Genomic DNA, 25391 nt, shown 5'->3' on the forward strand with positions numbered 1-25391 from the left:
GAATAAATACCTGGGACTACATGTAGATATTAATGAAACAAAATAGCTCTCAGCACTCAGCCAATAAGGCCACATCCGTGCAAAGAAAAGGCAGTTAAGGTTTGAGGTGTTTTGAAAATATTCAGTTATGTCCGGCGATCAGTCTTAAATTCAGGAACTGTCTGTGTTTGTACATTATTTATTTTGGTATGGTCTGAAATTGTGGCATGAAAAAGTAGCCGCAGGAGTTGCTGCAAATAACCTTTCGGTGCTTCCCCTTCCATGAGATCATGAAACATCGTTCTAAAGACACATTGATATCGGGGCTACCACAGACTGATCCACATGTGCATGGACTCACTAGTTTCATCCAAACCCGTCTGCTCCTTCCTGCCCTGGTTCTTCCTGTCCTGACCTTCTCTGGTTTGACCTTAACTCCACCATTCACCTCAATCTCTTCCTTTGATAGTGCGTCTCATCCGTCTCTGCTGTGACTAAGCTCTCGTTACTGAAATAATATAGAACATCCATCTTGGGGACATGATACCTACAGTATATCCAAGACTCGTTACAACACGGCACATTATATCAAAGTCACACTGCTGACATTAATAGATCTATATAAGTATCACGGGCATAAGTGAAAGGAGCAGAATTAGGCCATTCGGCCCATCAAGTCTACTCCGCCGTTCAATCATGGCTGATCTATCTCTCCCTCCTAACCCCATTCTCCTGCCTCCTCCCCATAACCCCTGACACCCATACTAATCAAGAATCTATCTATCTCTGCCTTAAAAATATCCATTGACGGCTTCCACAGCCTTCTGTGCAATGAATGCCACAGATTCACCACCTCTGATTAAAGAAATGCCTCCTCATCTCCTTCCTGAAGGAACGTTCTTTAATTCTGAGGCTATGACCTCCAGTCCTAGACTCTCCCACTAGTGAAAATGTCCTCTCCACATCCACTCTATCCGAGCCTTTCACTATTCATATTTCACATTTCAATGAGGTAGCACAGCAGAGACGGATGAGACTCACTACCATCGGGAGAGATTGAGGTGAATGGTGGAGTTAAGGTCAAACCAGAGAAGAGAATGGGGCAGGAAGAACCAGGGCAGGAAGGAGCAGATGGGTTTGGATGAAACTAGTGTGTGGATACACATGTGGATCAGTCTGTGGTAGCCCCAATATCAATGTGTCTTTAGAACGATGTTCCATGATCTCATGCAATGGAAAGCACCTCTGAAAGACCTATTGCAGGTGCTTTTTCATGCCACGACTTCAGACCATGCCAAAAGAAATTATGTACAAACACAAAGTCATCCGCCAAGGGAGCTTCAGTGTCTCTGGAACACAAAGTGTGGGGCCTGACCCCAGGCAGAGTCAGTGTATGTACACCTATCTTGTGGTGGAGAGTTACTTGGGCTTTATGTCTCCAATATTCTCGACATGTTCTCTATGCTCAGCTGCACTCCAGGGTCACAGGGACACAGTAACATCTCCAGCCGAAAGTGATAGGCCTTTGTGAAAGTCAGTGTTGAGCAGAGGTATTAGATTCCAGAAAAAGCTTTGCAATCCATCTCTGGGAATCTGTTTTTACAAAGTCTACCTGTAGGATGTAGCAATGATGATCGACTGACAAGAATGAAATTAGGGGAAATGTGTTCAAACATTTTTTTTTGTTCGCACTTGTGTATTAGTGTGTGAGCAGTTTTCTGAGCGAATCTGTTGTGAGGTGAAGTCATGTTACAGAATTGGAACAGAGGTACAGATCTTAAAGAAAGGTTTCCCATGTTTCATTTACTGATAACATGAGTGCTAAAGTGTGTTCCCCAATATCCACATTATTTCAAGGTCGGACTTGGTCTAATTTTTACCTTTTAGACTTGCCCACAAATGAGACTATCACTTCCACTTCTATCCCACTGAACCACTCTGCAAATTGAAAAAAACATCAGTTCACCTCTTGGCGTACCCTCTTGGCGTACCCTCTTGGCGTACCCAGGTCACAACAGCAGTACAGAAATATTAAAACAACACAAAAATTGGTGGAAACACCAAACTCATAAGCATGCACCTCGCAAAATAAAATGAAGTGCTTTCCGCGGCCCAGAGGAATCGCTATTGTCTCGGAGTCAGAAAATAATTTCATGGACCGGAGCACAAAATCCAGGTTGTTGCAATATTGCAACGCCATCTTTTAGATGCAATGCTATGGATACGGTTAGGGTGGGTGGGATCACAACCAAGTCTTGGCTCCCCAGTTGGACTGAAGCACCGCAATGGAGGGAAAGGTCAAGGCCACCAATGGTGGTGCAGGGACTCATTGCTCAGGGGAACTGACTGGTGCTGCTCAGGCTGACAACCAGACTCCAGAATACTCCAGAATGGCACGTTGCCTTGGTCTGAATAGTCTGAAGAAGGGTCTCGACCCGAAACGTCACCCATTCCTTCTCTCCGGAGATGCTGCCTGCCCCGCTGTGTTACTCCAGCATTTTGTGTCTACCTTCAATTTAAACCAGAATCTGCAGTTCTTTCCTACACATGGAACTTTGTTTTCCTGGTGCCAGGATCAGGGGTGACTCCGATCAGGTGGAGCATTGTGAAGGGGGAGGGGATAAGATTCCCAGCAATCGCAGCGCACGAACACCATAGATCGGTGGGCCTTACTTCACACCAGGAATGAGAAAATAGATCAGTTTCCAGAGTCATATGACACATTAGGCCTTTTGGACAATTGTAGCTATGTTGGGTCTTCGAAAGAATATCTGGTAGTCTGGGTAATTCCTTGTAGCCCTGCAATTTACTGCCACCTCCAATTTTTTGTTATTTATTTTGAAATTTTGGTTGGAATGAAGGACTCAATGTAGGAATCAAAGACTCAATGTGCATGGGCATTTATTGTGGCTGAGGCACCTGAGATGCTGCCTGGCCTGCTGAGTTACTCCAGCATTTTGTGAATAAATACCTTTGATTTGTACCAGCATCTGCAGTTATTTTCCTACACTGCTCTCCGCTGAGATTTTCATTGTTAAATAGAAGCATTGACGTGTGACCAAAAATAAAGACAACAAAACATTGCAGAGAAATTTTGTAAATACACAAGATTTTTAAAAAATCAATAGATATACTGGTAACCTGTTAAATTAATTAGTTGATATTTAAGTCCAGTATTTCTATTTTTGTCGATTTCAATTGGTTGTCAACATCACTGTTCGGTTTAAGTGAAGAGTATTGATGTAGAGACTTACATGTTTGATCATCTCCTGCTGTTTTTTCCAGCTCTTCCAGCATTTGACAATGAAGGAGGAAATTCAGCGACTGCTGGTGCAGTTCAAGGACGAGGGTGGGGCGGTCCTGGGGTCACCTTTCGATGTCCCCATTGACATAACACCCGACAAACTGCAGCTTGTGTGCAATGTTTTGCTGCCCAAGGTAACCGTGTCTGGAGTACTTGTACATGTCTTGCTCAGTCCCAGTCACCCTTCAAATGGCCACTGTGGCTTCAGTTGTTTAAAGATAAAACAAAAGACTTTCATTTCTTTAGCGCCTTTTATATCTTTTTTTTAATAAAGTCCTGAGGTGATTCACAGCCAATAAACATTGTCAGGAATGTTTTTTGTTGTTATGATGTAAGAAACATGGCCGCAAGCAGCAATGACCAATTTTGTTTGTGTGATTTTGGTTGATGCTTAAACAAATTCACCCCCCCCTCCACTGAGTGCCAACAGAGGTTGGTTTGCCCATGTCTCTGGCCCAAGATTTTGGCATTCATTCCCTAAATATTGCTGACTCTTTTTTATGTTGCTTCTTTAAAACCGTACCTAGGGTGGCACATTGGTGCAGCTGGTAGAGCTGCTACCTCACTGCGCCAGGAACTGGGGCTCAATCCTGAACATGGGTACGTCTTTATGGAGTTTGCATGTTCTCATAACTGCGTGGATTCTTATGGGTGATCCGGTCCCCTCCAACATCCCAAAGATGTGCTGTTTGTAGGTTAATAGGCCTCTGTAAATCACTGCTCGTGTGTAGGGAGTGGGTGCGAATGTGGGATAACATAGAACTAGTGCGAACTGGTGATCGACAGTTGGCATGGGCTCGGTGGGCCTAAGGGCCTGTTTCCTAAGGGCCTATCTCAACCAATCAATTATTCCTTTGGATGTCCTGTCATCGAAATTTTTTCATTGTGTCAAGATTAATTTTGTGAAATCATTAATTAATAAATTGATTAATTTGTAAATGTAAATTAACCCCAGAATACCTGGATGATAGGGGAATCAGCTGGGAGTAAATGGGGATGTGAGTAACAATAAATGACAGGGAAATAATTGGGTGAAAAGGATCGATGGGTTAAATAAGAGCCAGCCAGATGCAATGGGCCAAATGGCCTCGTTCTATATCATAAAGAAATGGGAAAAATACTCTGGACTGTCCTGAGGTCATGTAAAGTGCTTGGTAAATGAAAGGGGTTTTTTTGTACAAGAACCTAGAACTCTGGTGGAATATTGTTGTATTCAGTTTTATTCTCACAAGACGGTGATGTGATGGAAAAGTTGAAAAGAAAGGTCAAAAGTCTGATTCCCAGGATAAGATATTTTACTGAGCCTCAGTGATCTGAAATCCAGATCTTTAGAGAAGCTCAGAGCACCAATCTGATTATGTTTGACAAACTAAAGCAAATAAATCGCGTTTGTTGATTGTTCTCATTCTCAAAAGGCTTACAGGATTACAATTTCGCCAAAAGAGCAAGATTGGATGTGAGGAGAGACTTATTTTCCTCAAAGAATAGTGGCTACGTGAACCAAGTTGCCAGCTGGACATTGGGCACAGATGCACTGATTCCTTTATATGAATGTTGGGCCAGTTTCTGGTTGGTGGTTGTTTCCTAGACTCAGAGTGCCACCTGGCTGGTTTTAATCACCTAAGATGTATGCAGTGATATTCCCAGAGTTTTATCCCTCTCAAATTGTCCTTTTCTTAAAACTGGATTTTTTGCCTGTTCAAGGAAATCACCTTGTTTTTGTTGTGAGTTGACAAGACATCAGAGATTGTGTCAGTCCGGCTGGTTTATCAGAGGGCCTTTTACCACCATTGTTCTAGTATTGTAAAAAAAAACCATGTTGGAATTGAGCGGTGAAATGAACAGACTAAATGAAAGTTTCTGTTGGTCTTTTGCTTTCAGGATGATCCATTGCCTTTGGCTTTTTACGTGAATGAGTCTGAAATAGTCACCTCGCTGGATAAGACACTGCAAGATCAGCAAGTGGAGACAGAAAAGATTATTGACATCATTTATCAGCCTCAAGCAGTGTTTCGGGTTCGGGCAGTAACACGGTGCACAAGTTCTTTGGAAGGACACACTGAAGCTGTCATTTCTGTGGCTTTTAGCCCCTCGGGAAGGCAAGTTCTTTGAAAAACATAAATCTGGATCATTTTTAGTTCTATTCCCTTTAATTCTATTGTAATTTACATTGCACTTTCTACATTCTCAAAATGTCTGCCCTAATTCAAAAACTATGTGGACAGGTACATACATGGACAGGTACCTGGATAAATTGGACAGGTACATGGATAGCACAGGTTTAGAGGGACATGGGCCAAACACAGGCAAGTGGGACTAGTGTAGATGGGACAGTGTGGACAAGTTGGGCCGAAGGGCCTGTTTCCACACTGTATCACTCTATGATAAGCGCCAGAGAAAAATTTAAAGTGAAGCATTGGGTGCCTCGTCGTTTGAGCTTTTACGTATGTTCTCTTTAATTTCCATACTGCAAACTATTTGAAGCATAGGTTGAAATTTTAGGCCGTTTACTTCCTGGTTTGAACTTGTTTAGACTGCTCGGTGATCTTTTGCAGCTTTGTCGGCGCCAGACAAGTGGCGACACTTGTGCTCTGCCCAGGTGAGGTCTGCCACAAGATTTTACTAGGTTGTATGCAAAACAAAGCATTTCATTCTACCTAGGTACATGTGACAATAAGGTATCATTGAATCATTGTGCTTGTGAGAATTCTTTGTTCTCCTAGCCTGACAATATGATGGCTGCTGTCTAATAGGGAGCACTGGAACAGCAACAAAGGGTCAGTGACATTGTGGTCGAACCACAGAGAGTGATAGATGTTTCAAGTAGCCACATGAACGGCATTGGTACTTTGTTAATATAATAGACAATAGACAATAGATGCAGGAGTAGGCCATTCAGCCCTTCGAGCCAGCACCGCCATTCAATGCGATCATGGCTGATCACTCTCAATCAGTACCCCGTTCCTGCCTTCTCCCCATACCCCCTCACTCCGCTATCCTTAAGAGCTCTATCCAGCTCTCTCTTGAAAGCATCCAAAGAACTGGCCTCCACTGCCTTCTGAGGCAGAGAATTCCACACATTCACCACTCTCTGACTGAAAAAGTTCTTCCTCATCTCCGTTCTAAATGGCCTACCCCTTATTCTTAAACTGTGGCCCCTTGTTCTGGACTCCCCCAACATTGGGAACATGTTTCCTGCCTCTAATGTGTCCGATCCCCTAATTATCTTGTATGTTTCAATAAGATCCCCCCTCATCCTTCTAAATTCCAGTGTATACAAGCCCAATCGCTCCAGCCTTTCAACATACGACAGTCCCGCCATTCCGGGAATTAACCTAATACATTGACCTGACACGATGGAAGCAAAGAAACTCATGTACTCATTGTATTGTACTCCCTACATAAATATAAGGATAGATCTTTATATCCAGCTTTCTTGGAGATTAGTGGCAAGCTGGTTTATTGTACAAAATTTGGGTTATTGCTATTTTGCCTCCTTAGTTTTATGTGCACTTTTATGTTATTGCTGATGTTTATTGTGTGCAGCACTGACCACATGTCCCTGACTTTAAAGGTATCTAGCAAGTGGATCAGGAGACACCACGGTACGGTTCTGGGATCTGACGACAGAAACTCCACACTTCACAGCCAAAGGCAAGTTCACGCCGAATATGTGAATGTTATGTTTCCTGCACAAAATGCATTTCTCATCTCTCCTATTTAATCTGTGACTCAGTGGTGCAAAACCACTTGAAAACAGGTCGTTAACTACCTCCTCACAGATTTGGATTTGAAAATATATCTTTAATTAATACACGAGAGCAGGATCAAAGGAGACGTTAGAAGGGATCAAATTTCAATACATTTCTATTAGAAATACATTTAATGGTCTTGATCCCACTTACTAAGTGTTTAAATTGGTTTCTTGATACATTTGTTCACAACTGTATTGCTGACCTGCTATTAACCTCCTTTTTAAACAAAGAGTTTGCTTTATCTTATTGATCAGTTGCTCCAGCCGGACATAGAACTCCGTATGTTTGCACGCACATACACTTCTGTATGTACACATGCATCCCTCTGTGCGTTGTTGCATTTGAACCCCTTTGTGTGCACATGAACACTCCGGGATATAGACACAAGCATATGTCGGTAAAACATACACTCACAAGTACATCCTCTTCTATGTGTGCACATATGCATGCATGCACTCCTCTGTATATACATGGACCCCTCTGTGTATACATGGCCATACGCACACGCTATCTTATATGCACGTGCACGCGAGCACCCACTGTCTGTGTGTACACCCATGCACGTGCAGACCTCTGGGTGTATGCGCGCACTTCCCTTTGTGTGAGTGCGCACACGTCCTGTGTGCACCGCATATACCCCTCTGAGTGTCCATGTTCACCCCTCTGTGTATGTTGGGACTTGTCATTTACTGACATTGGATGTGCCTAATGCTGGCCATGCCATCAATTCATGTTCATTACCAATTGCCTGCTGCAACCCCTGATTTGCAACAGGGGTTACGGTCCACATCTGTTACTGGCTGTTAAGTGTTTTGGGATGTCATGAAATTGTAAATGACATATCCTCGGTTGCTGATTGTGGAAGAAATAGAGAAATGATGGCAACAGATGGCGCTCTTCCTCCACTTGGGGCTGAAGCAGGTTGTGGAGACAGACCGAACTTCAGTCCACTTCAAATGGTGCTGCAGACAAGCCGAGAATACCTGATGCGGTGAAAGTGTTGAGTGTTTCATCCCCCAGCACTGACTTCACTGCGATGATCACAATATTCACAGGAAAAATAACATGAATTTAGTTTAGTTTAGAGATACAGCGCGGAAACAGGCCCTTCGACCCAATGCGTCTGCACCGACCTGTGACCCCCGCACACTAACACAATCTCTCACACACAAGGGACAATTTACAATTATACCAAGCCAATTAACCTACAAACCTGTACATCTCTGGAGTCTGGGAGGAAATCGGAGCACCCGAAGAAAAGCCACACAGGTCTCGGGGAGAATGTACAAACTACGTTCAGGCAAGCACCTGTAGTCGGGACCGTACCCAGGTCTCTGGCGCTGTAAGGCAACAACTCTATTGCTGTGCCACCATGCCGTCCTTTTTTAATTAATGAATTAATTAATTTGTTTGAAGAAGCTGATTGTTGTGTCTTTGAGTTTGTTGTGTCAGCTGCAGCTCAGTGCAGAATTTGAAGCATTAAGTCGAGGTTGCAGTTTCACATCCTACTCTGGGGACTCGAGTGCACAGCTTAAGCAACAAGCCACTGCACCACGGCTGGAAGTGCTGGCTTTTGACATGTTAAACTAGCTCCATCTTCCCTCCCAGCCTCCCCCCCACCATCCTGGGTGAATGCAGACAATAGACAATAGGTGCAGGAGTAGGCCTTTCGGCCCTTCGAGCCAGCACCGCCATTCAATGTGATCATGGCTGATCATTCACAATCAGTACCCCGTTCCTGCCTTCTCCCCATACCCCCTGACTTCGCTATCCTTAAGAGCTCTATCTAGCTCTCTCTTGAAAGCATCCAGAGAATTGGCCTCCACTGCCTTCTGAGGCAGAGAATTCCACAGGTTTACAACTCACTGACTGAAAAGGTTTTTCCAAATCTCCGTTCTAAATGCCCTACCCCTTATTCTTAAACTGTGGCCCCTGGTTCTGGACTCCCCCAACATTGGGAACATGTTTTCTGCTTCTAATGTGTCCAATCCCTTAATAATCTTATGTTTCAATAAGATCCCCTCACATCCTTCTAAATTCCAGCGTAAACAAGCCTAGTTGCTCCAGTCTTTCAACATATGACAGTCCCGCCATTCAGGGAATTAACCTAGTAAACCTACGCTGCACGCCCTCAATAGCAAGAATATCCTTCCTCAAATTTGGAGACCAAAACTGCACACAGTACTCCAGGTGCGGTCTCACTAGGGCCCTATACAACTGCAGAAGGACCTCTTTGCTCTTATACTCAACTCCTCTTGTCATAAAGACCATTAGCTTTCTTCACTGCCTGCTGTACCTGCTGCACGATTCTACCATAGTTAACCATCATTACCAACCTCCTTTCCCTTGGAACTTTGCCATCCAGAGAGATAATTTGTAAATACTGAAGATAGACACAAAATGCTGGAGTAAATCAACGGGTCAGGCAGCATCTCTGGAGAATAGGAAGAGGTGATGTTTTGGGTTGGAACCCTTCTTCAAGTCCTCTTTGCCTTATAATGGAGGTGTCACGTTATATAAAATAGTGGAGTAAATTAATTTTGACTATGCTAATGTCTAATGTCTGGAGAAATAAGTTTCACAACTTTGAAGTGAGCATCATTTTCATGCTAGCGGGCTGACTTTGGTTATGAAATTAACCTTTGCAACCTGTCCCACTTTAAAGCAGCAAATGAAATGAAATCAAGTCCTTCCAACCAATAACTGACAGAAAGCCTCAACAAATTACCATGAATAAAGTAATTTATTCACAAAATGCTGGAGTAACTCAGCAGGTCAGGCAGCATCTCAGGAGAGAAGGAATGGGTCGAGACCCTTCAGACTATGAATAAAATAATGGTTCCATTTGTGTAATGTGTTATGTGAACAATTCAGACCTGGAGGAATAGTTTTGATGTAATGTGTCTACAACTAATGTAATTTATTTCTTCAGGTCACAAACACTGGGTATTGAGCATAGCATGGTCTCCTGATGGCAAAAAGCTGGCATCTGGGTGCAAGAACAGTCAGGTATTCGCTTTGAAAACTCCTACCTAACTTCTTTATACTTACCAAATGTCAGGTTTGTTTGTTTATCCTCTGCATATCTTAAAAGGAAATAACTTTAGCGGCACAATGCACTTTGGTACGTCGTGAGGTTGTGACAGGAGCTTTGAAATGAAATTCCCTCCTTTCTGAAACTTTTCTGTCATAGTTAACAATCATTACGAACTTCAGTTCCTTCCCTTGGCATGTTGCCATCCAAAGTCATGATTTATAAATACTGAATCCTTTTCCCTTATAATGAAGGTGTCTAGCGATTTAAAATAGAGAGGTGAATTAACTTTGTCCATGCTTCTGTTCAAAGAAGTAACTTTCAGGACTTTGAATTGAGCACCTTCTTCATGCCAGCCGACTGACTTTGTTTACATCCATCCCTCCCCATCTTTCCCCATCAGATCAAGAGTGTTTAAGTTCATATGCACTGACAACGGAATAATGAAATTCCCAGAAGAGGGAGATATTTGGAGGTGTGGTGGGGAAAATAGTGGAAAAAAATACAAAATGTTACTTACTCTCGTTTGTTTGTTTGTTTGTTTGTTCCTGAACTACAGCCAAAACGGTACACAATAGCACAGCAATTTTAGGCCCACCTTACTCACCGCCGTCGTCATTACATTTTGCAATTCCCCTCAACGCGAATAAGCTTAGAAAAACAGCTATATGGTGTGCCATTTAAAACCACAGAATGGCATTTCTGTATCTTTTATCCACCTATCATTAGGCTTTGTTCCAACCACATCTCTTTCAGCTTCCTCCCCTCTACTCCATTCAGTGTGAGGAAGGGTCCTGACCCAAAACATCACCTTTCCATGTCCTCCAGAGATGCTGCCTGACCCGTTGAGTTACTCCAGTACTTTGTGTCTTTTTTTGTATGATGCACGAGGAAGAATTTGGCCTGCCAAACATTTCCTGTGTGGGCCAGCTGAAGTCTAGGGGATCTTTGCTGTCAGAGTGAGCCTTTTTATATTTAAGAAATCAAATGATTTTCTGGTTAAATTCAACATTGCCTCTGTGATTTCAGATATTCATATGGGACCCCAGCACAGGGAAACAAATCGGAAAGGTTTTGACTGGACATTCCAAGTGGATCACGTATCTTTGCTGGGAGCCACTACATTTGTGAGTGAAATATTCATAAAGAGATCTTAGGCCGGAGTCAGAGTGCCATAGAGTCATATAGCATAGAAATAGGCTCTTCGGCCCACCGTGAATATGCTGACCATCATGCCTATCTGTACTGATTCCATTTCACTTCCATATCCTGCTGATATGCTCATTGAAGTATCTGTCCAGATGCCTCTTCAATGTTGTTATTGTTCCTGCCTCCACCATCTCCTCTGCAGCTCTTTCCATACACCAATGACTTCCTGTGAAACATTTTATTTCTCGGTTCCCTGCCCTTTCACCGTAAACCTATGCCGTACAGCTCTTTGGACATCACTGATTGAGACACACTGTGAGGGGGGGGGGGAAGAAGAAAGCTAGGAGAGGTAGGGCAAAGCATGGCAGGTAATAGGTGGACACAGGCGAGGGGGAAATTAAATAGGAATTGGATGTGAGACCAGACTTGAAGTACCATTCGGATCCTTGAAGGCTATAAGGTGGTGACTACTATGGATAGGGAGGGGTGAGATCAGGGTGTGATTTGAAAACGAGAGTGAGCAGCTTACATCAGAATCTGGGCTTGTCATTTAGACTAAGTCAACACAGTACACTGTCAATGTAATCAATATGAAACTGAGCCATGGGGACTAATTCAAAATAAATTCATGATTGAAAACCAGGCATTTCCACAAAGACAGAGACAAGGACACTAACACAAAAGTAACTGTGCCGTACACTTATATAGCACCGTTAGGATAGTGGTGCCTTTGATGGGATGGGTTAAGCCACAAGCCACAGGCACATCAGCTGCTGGGACCAGGGGGATGGTCAGTTTTAGCCATGGAGCGTGAAGATTGTGTGAGAAAGCCTCATGTTGGGAGGAAGCAAACGGCCTGTGGCGGGAGAGTGGAAGGAGTTAGGCAAGGTGGAGATAGAGAAGGAAAGAAAGAGTAAAGAAGTGGGAGGGTTAGAGGGAGAGGTTTAGAAAGGAAAATCAGAGCAAGGCATAGATTTTTTTTAAAGGATATGGGTATTGAGGGGGTGGAGGAGATAGTATGAGCAGGAGCCTGTACATTTTACCAAAGTTTACTTTAGACGATTAGACTTTAGGAATATAGTGCGGAAACAGGTCCTTCGGCTCACCGTCCACGGCAGCTAGCAATCACCCCGTACACTGACAGTAACCTGCACACCAGGGGCAAATTACAATTTAAAAAAGGCAATTAATCTCCAAACATGTACATCTTTGGAGTGTGGGAGGAAACTGGAGCACCTGGAGAAAACAATTGTCCACCACATGGCGCCAGCAATGGCTGCCTCGCCAACAGTCTGTCTGTCCCTTCTTTCTTTTGTTGTTTGTTTGTATGTGTTAAATGTATGTTTTTACTGTTCTTCAGCTTGTTTTATGTGGGGGGGGTATTGGGGGAAATTTCTTCTAATCTCTTACCTCGACAGAGATGCGATTTTTTTCCATATCGTATCTCCGTCCGCACTGCAGCCAAACATCGAGGAGTTGGCGGCCTTTGCTGGAGACCGATTTCAATTGCTCCACCGCGGGAGCCTGCGGTCTTTAACATCATGGAGCCCATGATCCCTTTGCCAGGGATCGACCTCTGAGCTCTACCGCGGGAGTCTGCGGGACTTTAACATAACGGAGCTCGCGGTCTCTGCTCGGGAACTCCAAGCCGCAGGAGCTTCGACTGCCCCGGCGCAGAGGCTTCGACCGCCGGATGTGGGAGCTTCGATCGCCCCGACTGCGGATGGTTCAACTGCCCCGACCGATGGAGAATAAAAGAGGAAGTAGATTGGACTTTATTACATTCCATCACAGTGAGGAACGTGGGGAATCTACTATGGTGGATGTTTATGTTAACTTTTATGGAGTTGTGTGTCTTGTTGCTTTTTGTTTTAGTATGGCTGTATGGTAATTCAAATTTCACTGTACGTTAATTGGTACACGTGACAATAAACTTGACCTTGAAACCCAGAAAACCCAAGTGGTCACAGGGAGAACCTACAAACTCCGTGAAGACAGCACCCGTAGTCAAGATCGATCCCGGGTGTCTGGCAGCAGTTCTAGCGCTCTGTCTCTGTGTCGCCCCCATTGTAAGTTGTCTGTGGAGTGAGTGCGAGTGTGTTCTTGTTTGCGTTGGGGAGGGAATTGGGGGAAACTTTTTATTTCAATCTCTCACCTCGACGGATATGCGATTTTTCTCCGTATCGTATCTCCGTCCCCTCTGCGGCCTAACATCGAGGAGTTGGCGGCCTTTCCTGGAGACCGGCCTGGCGCTTCAAGCCGCGGGTGTGGAGCGGACTTTAACATCTTGGAGCTACGATCCTTTGCCAAGGATCGACTGTGGAGAGGTCCAACCATGGGTCCTGTGGACTTTAACATCGTGAAGCCCGCAGTCTCTGGTAACAAGAGGCCGACTCGGGAGCTCCATGCTTTGGAGAGTGTTTCAACCGTCCCAACACGGGGAGTTTCGATCATCCCGACCGTCGACAGCGGCGACTGCGGATGGTTCAACAGCCCCGACCGCAGGTGAACAAAGAGGAAGATGATTGAACTTGATTACCTTCCATCACAGTGAGGAATCCGCTGTGGTGGATGTTTATGTTAAATTTTACTTTATGTGTCTGTGTGTCTTGTTGCTTTTCACTTAGTATGGCTGTATGGTAACTCAAATTTCACTGTAACTTAATTGGTACATGTGACAATAAATTGATCTTGAATGACCACTGAGTGCTCGTCTCCCATCATCTTGGATTTCCTTGACATTGGTCTTGTCCTGTAGCAGAGGTTATATCACAGCCACACCATGTTAAAAGTAATCAGGCTCAAGCATCTTCCATTCTCAGTCAGGACCTCCATTCCCAGTCATCCTCCAACCATGGGCACTGCCTGAGAAGAGAGGGAGACAGCGCATCTGGTTTTGTGAGCTTCATTGGAATGAAATTAAGCTCACCATCATTAAGAGCAAAACTTTTGAAAGGTGCATATTGAACCTTCCATACATTGTTCTTTCATTGCTTGGACGTTTTCCCGACGACGGTTTTCACTGATTATTCCACTGGTTTCCACCGGATTTGAAGAGGGGTCTCGACCCGAAACGTCACCCATTCCTTCTCTCCAGTGATGCTGCCTGTCCCACTGAGTTACTCCTGCATTTTGTGTCTATCCACTTTATTAACTTTATAAAACACTCCACTGTGCTGTTGGTGTATTTGGGTGCTGTTTTGTGCAAGGTTTTTCCCACACAGTAGGGCCATTCCCATTTTCTACGTGCGTGCAAAATGTCATAAACTAAATCCACCATGCAAATGTTATTGAATTTATTTTACAAGAGTCCCTTAAACTGCAGCAATAAATTGGTGTGATTTTGTTATTAGCAAATAAAATACATAGGTTTATTCTTAAGCTGTTTAAGCAGCGTCTATGGGCTATGTCACAAAGGAATTGCAAGAAAACAACAGGAACAAAATAACAAGTATGCATTTATACTGCACCTTAATGTGTTCCCCGCGATTCACAACCCATTTAGTTTTGTGTGCAATTGCTGTTGTATTTGTGTCATAAGTAAATACAGAAGCCAATTCTGATTCAGAGCTGAATGATATCGACTGGTACATAAAAGTGCTGCATTGTTTCTAATCCTTAGAGATATGAGAGGAGGTTGTTCAACCACATTTGTTGTTACGGGTGAAAGGAATTGAGTTTGAACATGGGATGACGAAACTTAGAGATGTAACGTAGATTATTTACCGGAGGTTCACTGCCTTGGGCGTAAAGGTTGGAGAGGACACAGTTTGTTGCCTTCTGAGAAGGATACAATTGTATTGCAGCCTTTCGGACTTGGCATTGAAGTCATCAATTTCCGATAAGTCATTCCAGTTTAAATTGGAGAGTTCTAATCAAAGGTCACAAACTTGTAGAGTTAACTCAGTTTTTCTCTCAATAGACAATAGGTGCAGGAGGAGGCCATTCGGCCCTTCGAGCCAGCACCGCCATTCAATGTGATCATGGCTGATCATTCTCAATCAGTATCCCGTTCCTGCCTTCTCCCCATACCCCCTGACTCCGCTATCCTTAAGAGCTCTATCCAGCTCTCTCTTGAATGCATTCAGAGAATTGGCCTCCACTGCCTTCTGAGGCAGAGAATTCCACAGATTCACAACTCTGACTGAAAAAGTTTTTCCTCATCTCAGTTCTAAATGGCCTACCCCTTATTCTTAAACTGTGGCCCCTTGTTCTGGACTCCCCCAACATTGGGAACATGTTTCCTGCCTCTAACGTGTCCAACCCCCTAATAATCTTATACGTTTCGATAAGATCTCCTCTCCTTTCATCCTTCTAAATTCCAGTGTATACAAGCCACATATGCTACCTGACTTGTTTGAAGGTATATCAATAATTTCAGATTTCAGATTCAGCGCGGAAACAGGCCTTTCGGCCCACCAAGTCCGCGCCGCCCAGCGATCCCCGCACATTATCACTATCCTACACACACTAGGGACAATTTTTACATTTACCCAGTCAATTAACCTACATAATGAGGGGGGGGATATGTTTAAATTAATAGGTAGAAATATTGGAGAGAAGTTGAAGAAAGAACATGTTTCCAAAGCAGTGGATGATTGCAGTTCAATGTTGCGTAACTTACAGGGAAACGCCTGGAAAGTGAGCCATGTACCTGACCTTTCAGCCTGCACTCTGATATTTTTCTCTACGTTCGACCTGTTGCATTTGTATATGGCTTGATTGTATTCATGTATAGTATTATCTGAATTGATTGGATAGAAAGCAAACAAAAGCTTTTCATTATCAGTACACGTAACAATAATAAACCAATACCTATAGATTCTCAGCCAGAGATGCTAAAATTTCTGTCATTCTATGACTTATGTGCTTCAACACATATATTTACCTATATTTGCTGATGAGGCTTCAAGGTTGGCTTCGTAATGAGGTGCTGTCTCTTGTGCCTCCAGGAATCCGCAGTGCCGTTACCTGGCTAGTGCATCAAAGGACGGCAGTGTTCGGATATGGGACACACTGCTGGGACGTTGCGATAAAATCCTGACCAGCCACACTCAGTCAGTAACCTGTGTAAAATGGGGTGGTGACGGTCTCCTCTACTCTTCGTCACAAGACAGGACCATAAAGGTGTGGCGGGCTGAAGATGTAAGTAGAATTTACTTTTTACAAGAGCATATCTGCCTTATGTGGCAGGGTTAATAGCTGCCATACATTGTATTTTACGTTAGAGATACAGCATGGAAACATGCCCTTAGTCCCACCGATTGCACGCCCGCCAACCATCAATCACCTGTTCACGCTAGTTCTATGTTATCCCACTTTCTCATTCACTCCCTACACACACTAGGTCAATTTACAGAGGCCAATTAACCCAACAAACCCCCTCGTCTTTGTGGTGTGGGAGGAAACCGGAGCAGCCAGAGGAAACCCATATGGTCACGGAGAAATGTGCAAGGTCCACGCAGATAGTACCCGAGGTCAGGATCGAACCCATGTCTGCTGCTGTGAGGCAACAGCTCTACCAGCTGTGCCACTGTGCCACCCTAATATGATGCTCTATTGTTGACATTAATGGAGCTCGAGTTGGGAGGTCACACAGTTGTGGCAAGATTGGAAAGATTGTTAATGGGTTAGATTGAGTAATATTGTTGTCTGAAGAGATGATGTATGCCTCAGAGCAGCCTGCTACATTGCCGGGTGCCTTTGGTTTTCTGTAAGTTTTCCAGAGTTCAACTTTAAAACAGACTATCCATTGGAAGCAGAATCCTTAAATAGCTTTGCAGGAATCTGGTACAACAGTAGGCAGCCTGTAGCCAATGTGTCTTCGCTGTGAAGATTAGCCTCTCAGCAGTGGCCAATTTATTGGTTCAACCTGTGGAAAAATTGGAAGAGGAAATAGAAATGCAGAAATCTGATGTGACTTATTTTACGTTCTTCCTAAAATTATGTACAATCAATGCCAAAACAGACCATGTGGCCGAAAGGGTACATGCTGGTATTTATTCTCAAGATGAGTCTCTCAGCATGTCAATCTCACTCTTCAATAATATATCCATTTGTTCCTTTCTCACGCACATTTATCTGTTTTTTCCTTAAGTTCATCTGTTTTCAATGCGGTTCCACTTTCTCACCAGTCTTTGTGCAAGGAAGATTCTCTTACATTGACACAAAAAGCTGGAGTCACTCAACGGGTCAGACAGCATCTCTGGAGAAATGGAACAGGTGACGTTTCGGGTCGAGACCCTTCTTCAGAACTGAAGAAGTTCTGAAGAAAGGTCTCAACCCGAAACCGCCTATTCCAATTCACCAGAGATGCTCCCTGACCCGCTGAGTTACTTCAGCTTTTTGGGTCTATCTTCGGTTTAAACCAGCAACAGCAGTTCCTTCCTGCTCAAGATTCTCTTGGATTGGATTTATTGGTGGTTACCTTCTTCCTGTGGGCAGTAGTTTATGACATCCCCACAAATGCACACAGTATCTTTGATCTTATAAAATCCCTTGGTAATGTTAAAGACCTCAGTTGAGTCTGTCTGGTGTGACTAAAGGTCCTTCTGCTCTGAATTTCCAGACCTGATTTGATTTGAGGGTTAATTCTTTGAGGGCTGCAGTTCAGGGTGTTCAAGAGTCAATAAAGTCAAAAGTGTTTAATTATCATATGTACGTACTAGCAATAGAACAATGAAATTCTTAACAGGCTTGTTAAATGCTCACATGTTATGTAATAAACAAATTTAAAATGTAATAAATTAATAATCATAACATCAGTGCAAAATCCCACAGTACTTTGTACAACCACAGTCCATAAAAGTTCAAAGTTGAGGTTCGTGTGATGCAGTGTTCAAGAGATTGTTGCAAAGAAGCTCTTCTTGAACCTGCTGGTCACAATTTTCAAGCTCCTGTACCTTCTTCCCGATGGTAAGAGCAAGATGAGAGCAGGGGCTAGGTGTGAGATGAGAGCGTGGTCAGGATGGTGTGGATCTTTAATGATTGCCTGCTCCTTTGAGGCAGCACCTCCTATAGATCCCTTTAATGGTGAAGAGGTTAGTACCCAAGATGGATCGGGCAGTGTCTACCACTCTTTTTGTGTAATCTCCTTTATTTCTGGTTGACAAACCAGGCCATGAAGCATCCAGTAGGTGTGGTACCGTACACCTGCAGAAGTTCAAGGGAATATTTGTCAACATACCAAAATTGTGCTGAAATAGGAAATACTTGTACTTGGACAACACACGCGTTATCAATTGTCAACAGGACTGCATGAATCTGCTTTGCTGTGCATTCAAGTCTAAGGATTTTTTTGTTTCTTTAAGAAATCATTTGACATCAATTTGGTGACTGTTTCTCTGTTCTTCTTTCAGGGGGTCATGTGTAGAACACTGCAGGGTCATGCACATTGGGTAAATACAATGGCACTCAGTACAGACTACGTCCTGCGAACTGGAGCATTTGAACCAGCTGAAGCTACCATCGTTCACCGGGACAGGAATGACACTTGTAGGTGATCCTGCTGACTTCACTCATCTCGTTCTCTTAACCAGTGTTTGCAATGAGATTTAGTGAGAAACCATGTCATCTTGATGCTCTTTCATAGTGTAAGCCACGGGTCAGTTAAGTAGCTCTCTTGTCTCTGAGTTGGAAGGTTGTTGGTCCAAGAGACTTGAGCACAAAATGTTATGATGATAATACCAGTGAGGTGCAGCTACATTTTGAAAGATCTGTTCCGTTTGATGAGACTTGGAGCAAGCTCGCTGCTGCTAAAGATCCCATGACAATATTTCGAAGAGGAGGCGTCATGTCCCATGAACTGGCCAATATTTGCCTTTCAGTCAAATTCATGAAAGCAATTCATGGAGTTATTGCTGTTTGCGAGAGCTTATAGTGTACAAATTTAATACTATATTCCCTACTTAGAAACAGTCAAGACTCATAAATGCACTGCATAAATACAAATCTATTACTGCACCATTCCATAACATTGGGATCTCGTGTTCCTTACAGATCAGAATATTAAAAACAAGCATCAGATGCTGACATAGATCCTGACATTTACAGCCAGTATCAGTTGCTCCGTAAACTAACTTGATGCTTTGTAGCATGTGCTCAAATCTCATGAGTGGATCTTAAATCCACTATCTCCAGCACGTTGTGTTTTCTTTTGTAAACCAGTATCTCCAGTTCTTTGTTTCTACAATATTTGGGCACGGATGGCAGGCTTCCTCGACAAAACTCATCCATGCTTCTGCAAAACACAAGCTGATTTAACATCAGTGCAGTTTTAATTAAGGTTTGAGGATCTGCCATGATAAATCCACTTCCCCTTATCCCCTGTGACAAACCCAAAGACAGGTTCAAGACAAGGAAGGAGGGTGGAGACTGGTGTTCAGATAAAGTTGTTGAAAGTAACAAGCAGAATGCTTTCCCAACCTGCCTGATCCCCTTGCATACTGAAAAACTTTCCATCCTAACTCAGACAATGTCCCATACAGCCATCAAGGCTCACTACTCCATCTTTGTTTCTGGTTGTCAAATAAAAAAATAATTTCCCTTGTGTTCACAACCCTTCCACGTGTTTAACCATCTTTTTCACTGTAATCTCCCAGCCCGACAAACCCCTCAGAGATCTCTCTGCTCATCCATTTCTGGTCTCTTCTACAGGTCAACTATTTGTCTGAAGAAGGGCTTGACCTGAAGTGTCATCTATCCATGTTCTCCAGAGATCCTGCCTGGCCTGCTGAGTTACTCCAGCACTTTGTGTCCAACTTTTTGGCACTCTGTCAAAGGCAGCTCTCCCTTCAGCTGCCAGAGCACTTTCCTTTTTCCCTTTCCTTTATCGTTTTCTATAAAAACAGCCTCTTTGATCAAGCTTCTGTTCCTACTGGGAAGTCCACAACTTAAGGTCATAGTCTCAGGGTTAGCGATTGACTATAACACATCGAAACGAGAAAAAACTCCTTCAGTCAAGAGATTGTAAATGTTTCGAGTTCTCCACCCCAGAGAGTTGCAGATGCTTATTTTTGTTAAATACACCTGAGGCTGAGATTAATACATTTTTGGACATTAAGGGAACCCAGGGACACAGGGATCCAATACAAGAGCATAAGAAGTAGGGAAGCAGTCCTGACGTTATTAAATGGTGGAGTAGATTCAAGGGCTAGACTCAAAGTGTTGGAGTAACTCAGCAGGCCAGGCAGGATCTTTGGAGAAAATGGATAGGTGATGTTTCAGGTCGGGACCCTTCCTCAGATAGGTGACTATTATATCCAGAGATGCTGACTGACCTGCTGAGTTACTCCAGCACTTTGTGTCTACTTTGGTATAAACCAGCATCACCAGTTCTTTGTTTCTAGGTTCAACGGCTATTTGACCTGCTCCTTTTTTCCTTTGTTTTGACCTAAAGTGATTTCTTAACAAGTTTTATTTTTAATTGTTCCTTGAAGTACCTCAATGTTTTAGGATTTTCGACGATCTATATACACAAATAAGTTGTTTTTGAGCCAGTATAGATTTTGTGTAAAAAGCAGCCAGAGGCGGAAGTCTGTCCCCTTCCCCCCAGTTAACAAGATGTTCTAAATATAGTCCTTCGTAGTCGGGTCACGCAGTGAGCTAGAAACAATACAGGTGGGAGGCTGCTTCCCTGCGTGTTAGCACATTTAAATGCTTGTAAATTAAATTGAGGAGTGGCAGTGTTGCTCAGTAATTAGCTGTCAAGCAATCAAAGATGTGTTGATAAAGATAAAACCACTGGAGCTTCCTCTTATTTCCTCTTCTTGGTTTATTTTGCAGTGGAAGAACAGAAGCACAAAGCTTTACAAAGATACGAGCAAACAAGGGTAAGGGAACGGCAGAATAAAAGTTCAAAGCAATTGATTTCTGGGCCCTGCCGTAGGTGGTAGAAACAAACATAGAAAATAGGTGGCCATTTGGCCCTTCGAGCCAGCACCGCCATTCATTGTGATCATGGCTGATCATCCACAATCAGTAACCCGTGCCTGCCTTCTCCCAATATCCCTTGATTCTGCTAGCCCCTAAAGCTCTAACTCTCTTTTAAATTCATCCTGTGAATTGGCCTCTACTGTGGCAGAAAATTCCACAAATTCACAACTCTCTGGGTGAAAAAGTTTTTTCTCATCTCAGTTTTAAATGGCCTCCCCTTTATTCTTAGACTGTCGGCCCTGGTTCTGGACTCCCCCAACATTGGGAACATTTTTCCTGCATCTAGCTTGTCCAGTCCTTTTATAATTTTATATGTTTCTATAAGATCCCCTCTCATCCTTCTAAATTCCAGTCAATAAAAGCCCAGTCTTTCCAATCTTTCATCATATGACAGTCCCACCATCCCGGGGATTAACCTCATGAACCTACGCTGCCGTGCCCCTATAGTAAGGATGTCCTTCCTCAAATTAGGAGACCAAAACTGCACACAATACTCCAGATGTGGTCTCACCAGGGCCCTGTACAATTGCAGAAGGACCTCTTCACTCCTTGGTGGGCCGAAAAGGCCTGATTCCGGCTGTATATGATATGATGATGATGATGATGAACATGCCATTAGCTGTCTTCACTGCCTGCTGTACCTGCATGTTTACTTTCAGTGACTGGTGTAAAAGGACACCCAGGTTGCACTTCCCTTTTTCCTAATCTGACACCAGATTATTGAGATAATAATCTGCCTCCTTGTTCTTGCCGCCAAAGTGGATAACCTCACATTTATCTACATTATACTGCATCTGCCACTCACTCAACTTGCCTAAGTCACCCTGCAACCTCCCAGCATCCACTTCGCAGTTCACGCTGCCACCCTGCTTTGTGTCATCTGCATTTAAGTGGTCTGACATTTAAGTTTTGTTTGAGTTCTTCGCACTTGGTTATTAGTTAAAAAATGAAGCCGGACAGAATTGGAGGGAACATGAAGCCATGGATTGATAATTAAATGGGAGGCAGCGGACAGAAAAACTGGAAGTCTCATGTGATCAACCCCAGGGTCCTGTACCAAGGCCTCAGCGTTTCATCATATCCATCTGTGGCTTCGATGAAAGAATAGAACGAAGCATGTCTCGGGCTCTAGTGGACTCCACGTCAGGAGGAAAGCATTTCCTTGACTGCCCTTCCCTAAAGCTCGTGATCACCATTGTCTTCAGCGCACCGACGATGCTTTTGGCATCTGAGGAAAACTAGTGTAAAGTTCATTAGCGGAGTGGGCACCAGTGGTGCCTGCATTCCTGTATGCTTCAGACCCCCACAGTGGGCACCAGTGGTGCCTGCATTCCTGTATGCTTCAGACCCCCACAGTGGGCACCACACGTTGGTAATAGCTCCACACACCTTTGCAAAGGCATGGGCCGGATGTGAATGAACATCAGCATTCCCTCTCAGGACAACCTCCTGAGCATCAAGGCGTTCATAACTCTCAGACGCAACCCCAAGGCCACATCATTTGCTTACCTCACATTAATCTCCCAAAAGAGACCTTTTATAAGTATATAAGAAAATAACTGCAGATGCTGGTACAAATCGAAGGTATTTATTCACAAAATGTTGGAGTAACTCAGCAGGTCAGGCAGCATCTCGGGAGAGAAGGAATGGGTGACGTTTCGGGTCGAGACCCTTCTTCAGACCTTTTATAAGTGTGTTATTTCCATATTCCCTTAACACATACAAGGGGGCCCATGTTGCCTCTCAGAGCATTTCTTTCAGTCCTGTTCCCCATTGATTTCCCTGCAACCTATTCTCTCTCAAATGCCAATCGACTCCACCTAATTCTTTGAACAATTTACAGCGGCCAGTTAATCTACCAACATCTGTGGGATATGGGAAGAAACAGGAGCACCCGGGAGAAATTCACGTAGTCTTCTCGAGATTGCACCCGAGGTCAGAATCAAACTCAATTCGCTGGAGGTGTGAGGCAGCAGCACTACCTGCAGTACCGCTGTGCCATTGGTACTCCAAGCTCTGATAGAGGTTTCCAGCTGGACAGAGGAAATGCTCTCAAACTTCCTCCCCTTCCTCATCCATTCCAATGGAGCAATGTAATGTACAGCGGTTGAGTTCCAATTGAGAAAGAGGTTTGCAAAGTGAGCGAGTTACCTCAGACCAGTCCTGTATGCTTGGCGGCAGACACATCAGAGTAGCTGTGTGTTTATTTTCTTTCCTCAACAGATAATTGGGTGGTATGGTGGGAAGCAAAGGAGGAAGGTAAGACCTTATGGCTAGAGTAGGATTGTTGGGTCTCAATTAGAATCAGCTTTTTGATATTGGTTTATTGGATCCTAACGAGCTGCCATTTCTTTCAGGGGCAGGGGCCGGAGCGGCTGGTTTCAGGCTCCGATGACTTCACACTTTTCCTCTGGAGACCGGCAGAGGACAAGAAGCCCTTGGCCCGAATGACGGGGCACCAAGCATTAATAAACGAAGTCTGCTTCTCCCCCGACACCAGGCTCATTGCCAGCGCATCATTCGACAAGTCGGTGAAACTGTGGGATGGCAAGACTGGCAAGTAAGGACCTTTAAAGCTTTTGTTTATTCACGTGGCGGGATTTGAGTGCCGCTAGCAAAGTATCTATCCGCAGTCAACCTGCTGAAGCTGGTGGCTTCCTGGCTCGGTGCAAAGGTGTGCTGGTTTGTTGTACGTAGGTGGCTGGCACAATCATTTTTAGAGGGCATTTAAGAGTCAACTTGGGTCTGGAATCAACTAGGCTAGGTGTGTGGACAAGGTTCCTTCGAATGACGATAGTGTTGAACTTGCATGTTTTGCTGCTGACAAACTTCTTAAAACAATTTTTTTTAAAGGAACTAGCATCTATATTGTACCTTCCTCAATCTCATGATATCTCAAACTACATTACATACAATGAGGACATTTTTGTGGATACTCTGATGGAAATGCAGAAGACAATTTTACAAACAACAAGCTGCAATAAACAGCAATGTGATAATAAAAATATATTTATTTTTGGCGAATATGTTTGAGGGATAAATAATTGCCAGCGCAGCATGGCAAGTTACCCTGATTTTTTTTCTAAGGAATAGCACACCTGGGAAGGCTGGTGGAGCTTCTGCTTAAAATGAAGTAAGAAAGATGTCATTAAGCTGGAAAGAGTACAGAGAAGATTTACATGAATGTTGCCAGGACTTGAGGGCCTGAGCTATAGGGAGAGGCTTTGTCTCAGAAGCGAGTGCAGCTTGCTCAGCCCTGCAGACACATAGTTTGGGGTTGGGATCAGATATGAAAACCCCATCTATTAACACCTATGAGCAAATATGTTATCAAATTGAAACCACAGGGAGTGACCACAACGCCGATCTGCAGTGATGTGGAGTGATCAGAGACTGATTCAAGTGCCAGATGAGAGCAACCTGTTCTGTGACGGTAACAAAGTACCTCATCTCTTAGCGCCTCAACCCAAAATGTCGCCTATTCATTTCCTCCACTGGTGCTGCCTGACCCACCGAGTACCTCCAGTACTTTGTGTTTTGCTCAATATACCAGCATCTGCAGTCACTTGTGTCTCCACCTCATGTCCTGAGCAAGAGGAACATGGAAAATGTCCTAATACTAAGATTAGTTCAATCTCATTTTAACCAGGGGTTATGTTGCAAGTAAGAAGAACAATAAAATGCTTATTCTTCAGATAATATATATTTTTTAATGGAGATATACAGCAGATAGCTGATGGCACGGCAAAGCTAATATTAAATTCCACAACCAGCAAAAGAGATTTTCTATCCATTATCACGTGCCTTTTTGTGCAATCAAACTGTGTAAAAAATTGACCGCTCCAGTTCCTGTTTTACAACAGCAAGTACATTTGAAGAATATTTAATTGCCAGTAAAGTACATGAGCTGTGGACGGCTGGATGTAAACGCATTGTTCTTGATGTCTCAATGGTTGAAAAATAAACTGTGATTCAAGGAAGGATTGGAAGCTTTGGATTAGCAAATTATCTCCGGTGATGAACAACCCAGATTACAGTGGTGATCTTTTTCCATGGAAGCCATGGAGTGATATGAACTTTTGTGTTCTCAGTCCAGTGGAGTCCTGGAGTCCCAGAATTGCAAATTGCTAGCTTGGAGAGAGCAGTGTGAGAGTGACAGGTGATGGAAAGGGAAAAATAAATCTCTCCGGGGTAATGGGGCTACTCTGGTGAAATTGGGGATGTAACTTTAGTTTAG

At 43.7% G+C, this 25391-nt stretch overlaps 1 protein-coding gene across 1 annotated transcript in view; it reads left to right on the plus strand.

Annotated features, from left to right (window-relative positions):
* Positions 1–25391, plus strand: part of nle1 (notchless homolog 1 (Drosophila)) — a 35118-nt gene that overhangs the window by 3727 nt on the left and 6000 nt on the right. Inside the window, exons 2-10 of the mRNA XM_078422027.1 lie at positions 3265–3417; positions 5165–5382; positions 6858–6937; positions 9971–10047; positions 11102–11199; positions 16174–16366; positions 18580–18715; positions 21005–21051; positions 23512–23714. Of these exons, the coding sequence (XP_078278153.1) occupies positions 3283–3417; positions 5165–5382; positions 6858–6937; positions 9971–10047; positions 11102–11199; positions 16174–16366; positions 18580–18715; positions 21005–21051; positions 23512–23714 (1187 nt within the window). The 5' untranslated portion in view covers positions 3265–3282. The remainder of the gene's footprint in view (positions 1–3264; positions 3418–5164; positions 5383–6857; positions 6938–9970; positions 10048–11101; positions 11200–16173; positions 16367–18579; positions 18716–21004; positions 21052–23511; positions 23715–25391) is intronic.

The sequence above is a fragment of the Rhinoraja longicauda genome, chromosome 26, assembly GCF_053455715.1.
Source record: "Rhinoraja longicauda isolate Sanriku21f chromosome 26, sRhiLon1.1, whole genome shotgun sequence".
Lineage (NCBI taxonomy): Eukaryota > Metazoa > Chordata > Chondrichthyes > Rajiformes > Arhynchobatidae > Rhinoraja > Rhinoraja longicauda.